At 42.0% G+C, this 13,434-nt stretch overlaps 2 protein-coding genes across 3 annotated transcripts in view; one reads left to right on the top strand and one right to left on the bottom strand.

The window, feature by feature from the left end:
* Positions 1-1,594: 1,594 nt before the first annotated feature.
* CCNE2 (cyclin E2) lies at positions 1,595-13,266 on the top strand. Of its 2 annotated transcripts, none has more exons than XM_040972602.1 (11): positions 1,595-1,648; positions 1,744-1,840; positions 1,929-1,985; positions 2,902-3,053; positions 4,991-5,126; positions 6,771-6,917; positions 9,194-9,289; positions 9,469-9,603; positions 11,577-11,688; positions 12,573-12,730; positions 13,153-13,266. In XM_040972602.1, the coding sequence occupies exons 1-11, from the start codon at positions 1,635-1,637 to the stop codon at positions 13,264-13,266; spliced, it is 1,218 nt and encodes a 405-aa protein (XP_040828536.1). In that variant the 5' UTR covers positions 1,595-1,634. The 2 variants fall into 2 exon arrangements, with proteins under 2 accessions (XP_040828536.1, XP_040828537.1); XM_040972603.1 differs by having other exon boundaries at positions 1,635-1,648; positions 1,747-1,840.
* INTS8 (integrator complex subunit 8) overlaps positions 12,232-13,434 on the bottom strand; it is a 50,076-nt gene continuing 48,873 nt past the window's right edge. Inside the window, exon 28 of the mRNA XM_040972601.1 lies at positions 12,232-12,677. The gene's annotated coding sequence lies outside the window, so the exon portion shown is untranslated. The remainder of the gene's footprint in view (positions 12,678-13,434) is intronic.

Genomic DNA, 13,434 nt, shown 5'->3' with positions numbered 1-13,434 from the left:
GGGGCTGGAGGGCCGAGGCGGGCGGCCCCGGGCCCCCGGGGTCCCGGACTCCCGGGCTCCCAGGCCCCGACCGCCGCGCGCGGGCACACGTGTCCTGCGGCGCACCGAGCTGTGTTTACATCCGAGCCGCTCCACGTTGTGCAGCCGCCGTTGCCTGCCATTGGTCGGCTCGCCAGCCAGCGCGGCGCCCCGCCTCCAGGGGGCGTGCCCGACCGGGCCCGGCGTTCCCTCCGGAAAACCCGGCTTCCCTGAGGCCTTGGCGGGAGCGCCGGGGCGCGCCTCAGGATTGCGCCGTGCGCTCACTCCGCATGGAACGCTCTCCTCAGCCGCCTCCCCGCTTCGCCTCAGGCCGTGGCAGCCGCGGCCTGACAGACCCAGCTGAACCGGCTGAAGGCGGGGGCGCCTGGCTCTCAGGAGGCGCCTCTTCGCCCTGCCGCCGCCCGGCCGTGCGGGCGCGGTGAAGCGGGGCGCGGGGCGCCCGCCGAGGCGTTCCCGGGTGGGTCGGCGCGCGCTGAGGGCAGGGCCTGGCGCGGCGCGCGCGCGGGCCGGCGGGCGGGCGGGGGAGGGGAGCGCGCTGGCCCGAGGTGTCAGTGTGCGGCGCATGCGTGCGGGGCGGGCCCGGCCAGGCCTATATATTGGGTTGGCGCCGGCGCCAGCTGAGAGCCGAGCGGTGGCGGGTCTGGCGGTGAGGAGTTGTTGGGCGCACAGGGGCGGAGGGAGGCGGTTTTGGGAGGAAAGAAAGCCCTTCTGGGTCGATCCATCCCGAGGGCGGGAACCTGGGGGCAAAAGCAGTGTGAAGACGGCTGGGGACAGGCTGACTTGCTGGGAATGGGCGCCCGCGATCTCTCCCTGTCAGGACCCCAGCAAGGGACGGGAAAGCCACAGGGGATGGAGGGCGTCCCTAAAGTTGAGGGCAGAAGTCCTTGGTCTTGGGGATTTGGGGAGGGTGGATTTGGGTGTCCCGCCTTGCTTTGAAGAGCTATGCGGCGGGAGACCCGAGAGGGGAGGTCCTGGTCCCTTCACGGGGAGGAAAGTTGAGCCCAGCGCGGTTTCTCCCTTTCTTTGCGCCCCCCCCCCCCACTTTACGCTTCCCGCGTCTGGAGTGCTGGCGGGGGGGATGGCGATGGGGGGTCCGGTTGCCCCTGCAGGCGCGGGCAGCGCCCAGGAGGACGTGACACCAGCTTCGGTTCCTCCGCCCCCTGCTCCCCGCCACTCTCCAAATTGGCGCGGAACCGGCTTCTCCACAGCGCTGCGCCTCCACAGCTCTCTCCCCCGGGGGTGCCCCGCAAGCCCCGCTTAGGAGGGACAAGGGTCGCGGGGCGGGAGGTGGGGGCAAACGACTCGTTTCCGGGAGACCTTCCTGCCTGCCTTGCGCGTTCGTGGGGGACAATTTCTACAGGCACTTACTGTCGCCCCCGGCTGCACATCCACTTCAAAAATGAGGGTTTGTGTCCCAAGATAATGACCGCGAGAGCGCTAGGGGCGCAGGGGCCAGCGCGGTAAGGGGGCCTGGGTCACCTGAGAAGGCGCCCGGCTGTCACCTGATTGGCTTTGAGAATAGGGATGACACCCACTTGACTCTGGTTTTCTTTTTTCCCCCCTTTTAAGAGTTTTCATACACCTGGAAGAAGAGAATGTCAAGACGCAGGTAATATTTCTTGTCTTGGAGACATGTTTCAGAAATTGGCCGCTGCGTGCGGAATACATGCCTTACTAATTAAACTTTTCAAAAATTCACCACAGTAGCCGTTTACAAGCTAAGCAGCAGCCCCAGCCCAGTCAGACGGATTCCCCACCAGAAGCCCAGATAATCCAAGCCAAGAGGAGAAAAACAGCCCAGGTGATTGGGGAAAAAGGAGCAGGGGGGGCCGGGGGGAGGAATTCCTGACTGGGACCTTAGTTTACTAATGCCCTTTTCAATTGTCCAGGATGTCAGAAAAAGAAAAGAGGAAAAGGTCACCAAGAAGCATCAGTATGAGATTAGGGTAAGGCAGAACTGGGGGAGGCGAAGGGGAGGGGGGACACACGCAGGATACTGGAGCCTTACGAACAGACTTAGGAGTTAGCTGTTTGGCAGTGGGAGGATCTCTGTACAGCTTTCTTGGACTCTGTGTGTCCCTGAAGGTTAGCAGGAAGGGGCTTCTCTTTCGGTGGTTTCTGTGTGCTTTATTCCTCCTACAGCTGCGGAGTAGTTTGCCTTGAAGCAGCTGGTTCCTTTCTGTAAATCCCTCCCTCTTGGAAATGCCTGGTGCACCAGGGCCCGCCTAATCTATCCAGTATACTCTTTGTTCCCGCTCAGACGGCAATGCAGGAGCCTTGTAGCTGCTTCTTGGGCACAAATGCCATGTGAGATCTTTGAGGGCCGGCAGCCCAGCCCTTGGCCACCTCTTCCCCCTAGGTGCTGTACAGAACGTACATTAGAGGCAGTAAGTCCCTTTGGAGACCCAGCATTACTGGAGAAGGGGTCCTTTAAGTAACTGATCCAACTGGCTTCTGTTTTTAAAATTTTGCATTCAAGTATTCTAAAATATCAGGACCAGCTTAAGGATTTTTCTTAAAAAGTACTCCTGCTATTTCTAAATAGACAGCTGCATTTTATGTGATCGTGAAGGTGATTAGCATTTTATACAAAAGATGTATTTTGTTCTTAGTCTTCTGTTTTAATACTGAATGCCTTCTATTACCAGAATTCTTGTCTAAACATCCTGCTACTGTGTATGAAGACCGAAAGAGATATATGTCTTATTTATAAAATCTGAATGTCAGGTTAGCTAGATTATCAGCTATATGAGCTAAAACTACAGATGGTCTAGAAATATTAGCTTTCAGTTATAAAACATGCAGAACAAAAGCTAAGGTTTCCTATTGCACATATAGCTTTTTTTTTTTCCTCCCTGACAGAATTGCTGGCCACCTGTATTGTCTGGCGGAGTCAGTCCTTGCATTATTATTGAGACACCTCACAAAGAAATAGGAACAAGTGATTTCTCTAGATTTACAAATTACAGATTCACAAACCTTTTTATTAATCCTTCACCTTTGCCTGACTTAAGGTAAGAAAAAAAATTCAGTCATTTTGTATCACATTAAAATTGTGCTGATTTAATATGTGATATTATTTTGAAATATCTTTTGCTTTCAAAAGATATAAAGAAAAAGCTCATTTGAAAAACTGCTTTCCTTAATAATTATTAAACATGTATCACTGTATCAAGTAGTTTTATTCACTCAAATTGGAGTTAAGATATAAGTCAATAAGATTATTTTCCTATCTGCTATTATTAAACTTCCAAGAACTTCTTTTTAATATAATTGTTCTGGAAGGCAGGGAGACATGCAGGTCTGCCATCCACTGCTTCACTCTCCATATAAATACCCACCAATGAGCCAGGCCAGAGACAGGCACCTGGGGTTCCAGCCGGGACTCAGGCAGAGACTGACTCACTCACTGAGCCATCACCTGCTGCTTCCCAGGTGTGTAAGTGGGAAGCTGGAACTAGAAGCAGAGGCAGGACTTGAACTTGTGTACTTTCAACATGGGGTCCAGACATCCAAAGCCGTGCTCTAACTGCTGTACCAGAAAACTCACCCAGCACAGCCTTCCAAATAGTTTAAATAACTTACCTAAAATATTAATCTAGAAAGTGTTTGAAACTGATGTATGCTGCCTGTGTTTTTTTCCAGTCCTTGAGTAAGAGGTACAGCTTATACAAAACAGTGTAGTAATTTATTTTTGGCTTTAGCCAAGAAAATGAACAGAAGACATGAATCTCCCTATCCCACAGTTTGATCCATCTTACCCCAGTGTAGGTGACTCTCCTATTGAGGATCTGTTTGCAGGTGACTGAGACTAGTCTCTCTTGTGATCATATGCTTTAACATGTAACTACCGTTCATAACAAAAAAACTTTAAAAGTAACCCTTAATACATTTTAAAAGTGGGAGTGAAAAGCATTTTCTTAAGATTTATTTCTTTGAAATACATGAAGACCAATCTTCCATCTGTTGATTCACCCTCCAAATGGCTGCAATAGCCAGGGCTGAACGAGGCCCAAACCAGCAATTGGTAGCTTCAACTGGGTTTCCTACATGAGTGCAAGGGCCCAGGTACATTAGCCGGGAGCTGGAAGAGAAGTGGAGCAGCCGGGACTTAAACCAGTGCTGGTTTGAGATGCTAGATGGTTAATAGGCTACACTGTGATGACAGCTCTGTAAAGCACTCTTAGAATCTACCAATCATTTTTTTTTTTATTGGAAAGGCAGATATATATAGAGAGAGGAGGACAGAGAAATATCTTCAGTCCAACAATTCGCTCCCCAAGAGACTGTAGCAGCCGGTGCTGAGCTGATCCGAAGCTAGCAGCTCTTATGGGTCTCCCATATGGGTGCAGCGTCCCAAGGCTTTGGGCTGTCCTTGACTGCTTTCCCAGGCCACAAGCAGGGAGCTGGATGGGAAGCAGGGTCACCGGGATTAGAACCGGTGACCATAGGGGATCCTGGTGCTTGCAAGGCAAGGACTTTAGCCACTAGGCCACCACACCAGGCCCAGAATCTACCAATTATTGCAGTCCACATTATTGGTGTGTTATTTCAGGCTTTTACTTTTTGATGGAAAATCTGAAATGTTTCTAAAAATTACAGTAGGGCCAACTATGGTACAGTAAATTAAGCTGCTGCTTGTAATGCCGCCAGCACCCGACATTAGAGCACTAATTGGGCCCTGGCTACTCCTCCTCTGGTCCAGTTTCTTACAGATGCACATGGGAAGGTCTGCAGAGATGGCCCAAGTACTTGAATCCCTGCCACCCATGTGGGAGACCAGGATGGAGTTCCTGGCTCCTGGCTTTTATAAATCAATCTTTCTAAAATTAATTATTTTTCCCTATAATTAATAAGCTTCTTCCAAATTTCATTTGAAAGTTTTATTATATATAAAACATGTTTTATATCGATCACACATTTAAATTGTTATTTTTCTCCCTTTCCATAGCTGGGGATGTTCAAAAGAGGTTTGGCTAAACATGTTAAAAAAGGAAAGCAGATATGTTCATGACAAGCATTTTGAAATGCTGCATTCTGACTTGGAACCACAAATGAGGTCAATACTTCTAGACTGGCTTTTAGAGGTACGTTTGAGAAAATATAAATTTCCTTTGTTGTGATGGAAGAAAATAAAGGTTAAATTGCTCTCCAGGTATCCCCAGGCCCATCTTTTGGGGTTTACTTATTGTAACTGATGGTACCCAAGGTAAAAAAATGACAGTAAGAATACAGACACAGCAAAAACACTATATATAACCTAAATCCAATTCAGAATTCCTAGCCTCTGGGGGCATTGCTATGTACCAGGCACTGGCTCAGGGTTTGTAGATAACCCTGTAGAAAATATATGGTTGATGAGGTTTTGAATTCTGCTATGCAACACACCCAGCACTAGGTATTTGAGCCCTCAGAAGTTCTTTCCTGCTTTCTTAAAAATCTGCATTGTGATTAGGAAACCTGATTTCTATGTCCTAAACAATAATGAAACTTTGACTAGCCAAGGCCCTCTGTTAGTGTCCCTTTATTATGTACTTACATTCTTTTCAGAGATATACTCTGCCATTAATTTAAGGGAGTTATGATGCTGGAATCCCTTTTGATCTGTGCCAGAATTTCTGCTCTTGTTAGTCCTTTTTAGATAATACTAAAAACTCAAATTTATTTTTGGATAAATGATTGCTCATGTGGAAGACAAATCAATTGTGTTACAACTCTTGTGCTTTATGACAATGAAGGAAGGAAGGAAGACTATAGGCTTTTTGATGGAATAGCACATGGCAGCATAGACTGTAAAAGCTATAAGGTCATCTTAAGTCTTTGTTGTGACTAAAAGAAAATATTAGCTTTAATCATGTGGATTCAAGAAGGTGATAGGATTTTTCTTTTTCCAAACCTTTAGTGATCCTAGAATCAATTAAATAAGTCAGCAGTGTTATTCTTTGTTTAGGAATGCAAAAATTGGAAACCCTACTAATTTATTTTCTTAATAGTTTAAATTATAAAATTCTTAGGATATCACAGATGCAAAAAATGTTTTGTGAAATTTAAAACATTTATCTTTGATTTATTTATTTGAGAGGTAAAGAGAGAAAGAGCAAGCTTCCATTCATTTGTTCACTCCCCAAATGCTAGCAATACTGGAACAGAAACCATAAACTTAATCTACATCTCCCTTATGGCAGAAATACAATCACTTGAGCCATAACCGGTGCCTCCCAGGGTCTTCGTTAACAGGAAGCTGGAGTCAAACATCACACTCAACTCGGGCACTGTGATAGAAGATGCAGGCCGCTTAACTACAAGGGCTAAACATCTGCCTTCTCTACTGACTGTAAAGCAGAGTTATTAGGAATCCATGTATTTTTGTCTGTTTCCTCATTTCTGATTGTGGATAATGTTGATACCTACTTTACAGGATTGTGAGATTTAAAATAATTTCTTATAAGGGGAAAATGATGGATATTTATTAGCAACAAGAAGGAAACATTAAGATTTTATCATTATTTATTTAATATTCCTTTATACTAGCCAATGCAGTAAAATATGAAAAATAAGGTAAAAACATGGAGAAAAAAACAATAAAGCTAGTAAGAGTAAAGTAGAATGGTAACAGGTTTCTTCTATTTGTACATGCTAATTTGTTTGGCTTAAAAGTCAAGTCTGGCACACTGAAAGGACTTTGTAATTAGAAACTTGGAGAAAATATCTAAACATTTGGACTCTTCTAGGTATGCGAAGTATATACACTTCACAGAGAAACGTTTTATCTTGCACAAGACTTTTTTGATAGATTTATGTTGACACAAAAGGATATAAATAAAAATATGCTTCAGCTCATTGGAATTACCTCATTATTCATTGCTTCCAAACTTGAGGTAAGTTCTTAAAGCTTATTCATAGATATATGAATAGAAAACTTGTTTTCCTAATTAGCACATTAATCCCAAAGATGATTATTTTTTTCATATTTACTTAGAAAAGGTGAGTGGTTCTGTTCCTCAGCACATTTATTTTCTAGACATTATAACAGAAGAGTAAATTCTCCTAGCTCTTCTCTAGTGGTCGAGCTTATTACTACTGGTCTCTGGTGTAGATTTAGAAATTAGTATTTAGATATATCCCACGAAAAAATAGTGGTTACGGCTCCTGGCTTCAACAGAAAAGGGACATCTGGGACCAGCATTGTAGCACAGTGAGCTAAACTAAACAGCAAATTATGTGCAAAATGTTACAAACTGGTTAGAATAATGGTTTATCTGACCTATATTTTTGTATCTGATGATGGCACCATGAAGGCATTTATTTTCCTGCTTGAGATTTTTCCTTCATATTTCTATTTTTAAAAATTTATTTATATAAGGGAGATTCCATTTCCTGGGTCACTCCCCAAATAGGTGCAATATCGGCAGACAAACCAGAGCTCCATCTAGGTCTCCATTATTGGTGGCAGTAGCCCAAGTACTTGGCATGTTCTGCTTCGTGGGCACACCAACAGGGAGCTGCATTGGAAACTGTACTGGGACTTGAATTGGCTTGTTGCTCCACAGTGCTGCCACCATCTACTTGCTTTTCTGAAACATTTACATTATGGATAGCATCACTGTTTTTCGTTGACAATTTTTGTGGTGGGTATCATTTTACGGTTAAAGGACAATTATGACCATATATCACTTAAGTATATATTTTTTTCTTCACTATTGAGCTAAGGCTGTTCCCCAAATCTGCCATATCTACTACCCAAGTTTATATTCTGAGAAACCTTACCCGAAATCATACTGTTTCAAATATCTACGGGTGAAAAAACAGTATGTTTTTTCTTGTTTGTGGGTATACTTAAGTGACTAAAGAAACTGCTTTCAATAACAGCAAGATACAAGACTTTATTGAACTGAAATTGTTATAAAATTCTCTAATAAGGTCCCACTAAATCTTCACAACCCACTCCCACCAGCCCAAATATATGCAGATCTTTATTTTTTCACATCTGTGATTTTTTTCTTTAAGTTAGGGTTCCTTAAATCATACTTATGGTTGATGGAACATGTTGATTGAGAGTTTGAGATCTTCCAAAGCATTATATGTTGTAGTAAAAACTTTCTATTCGCTTCTCAGTCTTTTGGTTCAGATCAAGTGTAAAAACTTTCTAGTTATAATGCTGTTTTTAAATTTAAAATGACATCAAAGGTGACTTCAATGCAAATAATGTTGCTGTTTTAAGTATTCATACTAAATAGATGCATTCATGCAGGAAAACTGAAAAATAACAGTAGTTGAGAATTCATAGCAATCAGTGTTGAAACTCAATGCAAAATGAAAGGCAGTATCCAGTAATTAACAATTTTGCAGCTTTTTTACATCTGAGAAATGGGGTCAGTGGCATTTTATCTTCATAAACATGTTTATGAATTGTGGGTGTGCCTGTCTTAACAGTTTTTTTCTTTATCTTGAAAAAGTATTCTCCACATTGTAAATGTTTTATATTAGAGATTTCTTTAATGCACACTTGTCAAAGATATATATATAGATATTCTTATGTAATACCTTCTTGTTTGCTTATATGATTCAAATATATTCTTTCCTTTAACCCTAAAAAAACCTGTTTTTATACTAAAAGCCTATTCACTAATGTGACAATTTTTAAAATAAGATTTTATTTACTATTATATAGTTGAAAGAGACTTCACCTGTTGGTCCAGGTGGAAGCCTGGCTCTTTATCTAGGGCTCCCAATGGTGGTAGGGACTCTGGCATGGGGAGCATCTTCAGCTACTTTTCCTACACCATTAGCAGATAGATGGGAAGTGGAGCAGCCAGGACATGAACCAGTGTCCATATGGGATGCCAACATCACAGGCGGCAGCTCTACCCACAATACCAGTGCTGGTCCCTCTTGTAATCCTTTGATCATTCTAGTCATACTTTTCTGAACGTAAAATGTTTTAATTCCATTTTTGTATAAGGGTAAAGGAAATGGTTTTTGTTCCTAGACCTTATTGAATCTTGATTGTCTTAAAAACAATGTTATTCTGGCTATAGAATTATTAGACCAAGATTTACAGTCACTGTGAAGCTTTCCTTAAAATTGAAACCTATATAGTTTATAATTATTTTGTTGATCTCATTTGTGCTTAATGAAAAATTCTACTTTCAAGGAAATCTATGCCCCTAAACTCCAAGAGTTTGCTTATGTCACTGATGGTGCTTGCAGTGAAGAAGATATCTTAAGGATGGAACTCGTTATACTAAAGGTATTAATGATTACATTTTTATTTCTAGTTGCAACCTAGTAAAACAGTAATTATGGCTGAATTTCTTATCCAGTTAAAAAGATTAATTAATTGGGTAAAGTATTAGCTTTTAAATGCTGTTACAGAATGTCTATGTGCCTACACTGTTTAACAAAAGCATTTTAAAATTTCATTAACAGGCTTTAAACTGGGAACTATGTCCTGTAACAATCATCTCATGGCTGAACCTCTTTCTTCAAGTTGATGCTCTTAAAGATGCTCCTAAAGTTCTTCTACCTCAATATTCTCAGGAAACGTTCATTCAAATAGCTCAGGTACTGACATTTGAACATCTACTAATGTTAAAAATCACAAGTTTCTTTAGTATGTACAGTCTTAAATATAGGCTATACAAATAACAATGATCTTTTGAATTCAATCCTTAATTGGAGCAAAACTTCTGATATGTAATGTTTTCTTCAATGTTTTGTTTAATGACCCTGAAAAACAAAGTCCTTAAAGTTGATTGCTTTCATTCTTTAGGAATCCAGAAAAGGTACACAGGCCTTATGATGGCACAGAATCATTCTGTATAATTCCCTTATATTCTTTATACTTGGATAATACACTATTAAGTTACATGTTAGATTTAAAATCACTTTATTTTGCTATAGATTTTTTAAAAATTTAAGTTCAATTTTTTTTTTTAATATTTTATTTTACTTGAAAGCCAGAGTTAGAGACGAAGAGAGGTATCTTCCATCCGCTGGTTCACTTTTCAAATGGCTGCAATAGCCAGGGCGGAGCCACAGAGGAGGCAGGAGCTGCTTCTAGGTCTCCCATGTGAGAGCAGAGGCCCGAACACTTGAGCTGCCTTCCACTGCTTTCCAAGGCACATAAGCAAGAAGCTGGATTGCACATGTAGCAGCTGGGTCTCAAACTGGAACCCATATGGGATGCCAGCATCACATGCAAGGCTTAACCCAGTACACCACAATGCCAGTCCCTAAATTCAAACTAATCTTTCCTAGGTCAGCATACAACAAATATTTCTCACAAGTAACAACTTAGGAACACAAACTCTGCCACATGCAAAATTAAGAAAATCGGGCCCGGCGCGGTGGCGCAAGTGGTTAAGTCCTCGCCTTGCACGCCCGGGATCCCATATGGGCGCCGGTTCTAATCCCGGCAGCCCCGCTTCCCTTCCAGCTCCCTGCCTGTGGCCTGGGAAAGCAGTTGAGGACGGCCCAAAGCTTTGGGACCCTGCACCCGCGTGGGAGACCCGGAAGAGGCTCCTGGCTTCGGATCGGCATAGTATCGACCCGTTGCGGCTCACTTGGGGAGTGAATCATCGGATGGAAGATCTTCCTCTCTGTATCTCCTCTCTGTATATCCGCCTTTCCAATAAAAAAAAAATAATAAAAAAAATAAAAAAAAAAATTAAGAAAATCTACGTTCTTATTCCATGTAGGATATTAAAATCTTACATATGGAACAAGAAAATTGTATTTGGGAAAGAGTGTTGGGTCACTCAGTAAGATTTATTTATATTAGAATTGAATTAGTTCAGGTAACTTTATAATAAATATTTACTGCTCCAGTCAGAATTCCCAGGATCCCAGATTGCCATAGGCAGCCATGATGCCCTTTTGATAGATAAAACAACATAGAACCAGTTTCTAGAGGTATATAGTAATAATATTTCACTTCCAATTTTTCTGTGTAACGGATTAATGTGGACATTTTGTTCCACTGGACAGGTATCACCTCAAAAGCTCTGGCATGTCTAGCCCTTTTATTGCCTCCACTACTACATACTCAGCTCTTAGTGCCTGCATTATACTGTCTCTTACCTAATGCTCCCTGCTAGTCTACAATCTTCCTAATCTGAACTTTTCAGCCTACTGAACAGTGTTCTTAGTAAAGATCTCATCTAGATCTACCAGCCAACTCTGGGTGTCCTGAAGTATGAGTTCTGAGTACATGTGGTCATTCCCTGCCTCCAAAGCTTCCTGATAACTATGTCTTTTTAACTCATTTAAAGTGATAGGAGGCTTCACTGTCTCCCCAAGTTGGGAGTAGGTACCTTTCATTCTATTCTAGTACAATGCAGCCATCCCTTTCTCTTACTATCTCAAAGCCTGACTTCGTCAGGGTGGCTTGTTTTCTCTGGAGCCTCACAGCTTTAGCAGTTCCTGGTATAGGGTCCATATAATAAGCCCTCTAAATGTTAGATGACTGATGTATAAACATGTAATATTTACAGCCTTCCCCCTAATTACTTATACTTCTGTCTTCCCTTTGTTAGCTTTTAGATTTGTGTGTTTTGGCCGTGGATTCCTTAGAATTCCAGTACAGGATCCTGGCTGCTGCTGCCCTGTGCCATTTTACCTCCATCCAGGTGGTTAAGAAAGCTTCAGGTAATGCTCTATTTTGTATGTTCTTCCTATTGACACCATTTAATGGGACTGTGTAATCTGTGAATTGTAACATTCTGCTAAACTTGAATTTCAAATTAGTAGGAAAAAAAAGGTTTAGTGGCTACCTTCTTCTTAGAAGTATTTTCCATTCCTCATTATATATCCATCCCCTCACAACCCCCCAAAAGAAGCCAAACTCATTTCTGTTCTAATTCTCTGGGGTTTGACCATTTGAATTTCATATAATGTAGAGTACTACCCTTTTCTCTTTCAAGATAGACTTGTTTTCCCTTTTTATTTTATTTTTGATTTTATGATAATTCCATAGGCTTTGGGATTTCCCCTACTCCATCCCCAAATTCCCTACCCGTTAGACTGTGTTCGACCTAGTAAACTTGAGAATGAGCTCCCATGAAGCTCACAAGGGCATGGTAATTGTGAGGTGGGAGTGAATACTGGTTGCTGGAATTACAATCTAGCCCACATGTACTACAGTATTCATTAGTAAGATGCTGACGTTGGAGTCAGGAGCCAGAGAGTGGGTATTATAGCAGGTTCTCTAAAATGGGACACAAGCAACCTTAACTGCTAGGCCAAATGCCCAACCTAAGATGCCCCCATCCTTTCATGGAGTACCTTGGTTTAATTCCTGACTCTGACTCCTGGTAGCACAGGTCATTCTACATGGCACCAGTGATGCCTCTAACAGTTGGATCTCTCTCAGTGTGGAAGACTCAAATTTAATAATTGGTTTTAAGTCTGACTCAGTCCTGATTCCTGATCATTGCAGACATATGAGAAGTGAACAGATGAGAACTCTTGTCTCCCTCTTAGATAGTTTTTGATAGAAAATCATCATTTTTTCACCCATTTTTTTTGTCAAGGTTTGGAATGGGACAACATTTCAGCATGCGTAGACTGGATGGCGCCGTTTGTCAGTGTAGTGAAAAGTACTTCTCCAGTGAAGCTGAAGACTTTTAAGAAGATTCCTGCAGAAGACAGACATAATATCCAAACACATACAAATTATTTGGCTATGCTGGTATGTTTATAGGATTTTTTGGTCAAAAGTGTAGTAAGTTGCTGAAACTGAAAGTGATGATACTATGCAATAGCAGTTATGTAAGATGGTAAGAGGAAACAAAGTTCTGACAGATAATGTTGATTTCAAAATGTAAAAGTTTTAAGTTCAGAGCACAATCTGATTTTCAGGATCAATGTTACTGATAGGATTAATGCATCTTTAGTCTAGGTGAGACTAAAGACAGCTCATATATAAATGAAACATGTCACTGAACTTTCAGAATGACTACTCAGTTGCAAATGTATAACATAGGCCCATTATACAAGTATTAAGCCTGAATAATCTCAAATAGGTATTTAGAAGTCTCATTTTACTTCACTGACTATATCAGTATTTTATCTTAGCTGGTTAATTATTGCATGAATTGTTTACATTTACAGGATGAAGTAAATTATGTAAACTCCTTCAGAAAAGGGGGCCAGCTATCACCAGTGTGCAGTGGAGGCATTATGACACCACCGAAGAGCACTGAAAAACCACCAGGAAAACACTGAAGCTGACTTCAACAAGTTTGAACTGACCCACGTTTTGGGTAGAATTTCATACAACTGAACTATCACTGTCCTAGCCAATTCAAAAGTTACACTGCCATTCTTTAATATCATTTAAAATTGGCACTGAAGAAGAAATTTAATTCCTATGCTAGCTGTTAAAGAAACAGC

The sequence above is a fragment of the Ochotona curzoniae genome, unplaced genomic scaffold (assembly GCF_017591425.1).
Source record: "Ochotona curzoniae isolate NIBS_2020 unplaced genomic scaffold, NIBS_Ocur_1.0 contig_2318, whole genome shotgun sequence".
Taxonomy (NCBI): domain Eukaryota; kingdom Metazoa; phylum Chordata; class Mammalia; order Lagomorpha; family Ochotonidae; genus Ochotona; species Ochotona curzoniae.
Note: the sequence above shows the minus strand (reverse complement) of the source record. Positions and strands in the feature narration are given on the sequence as shown.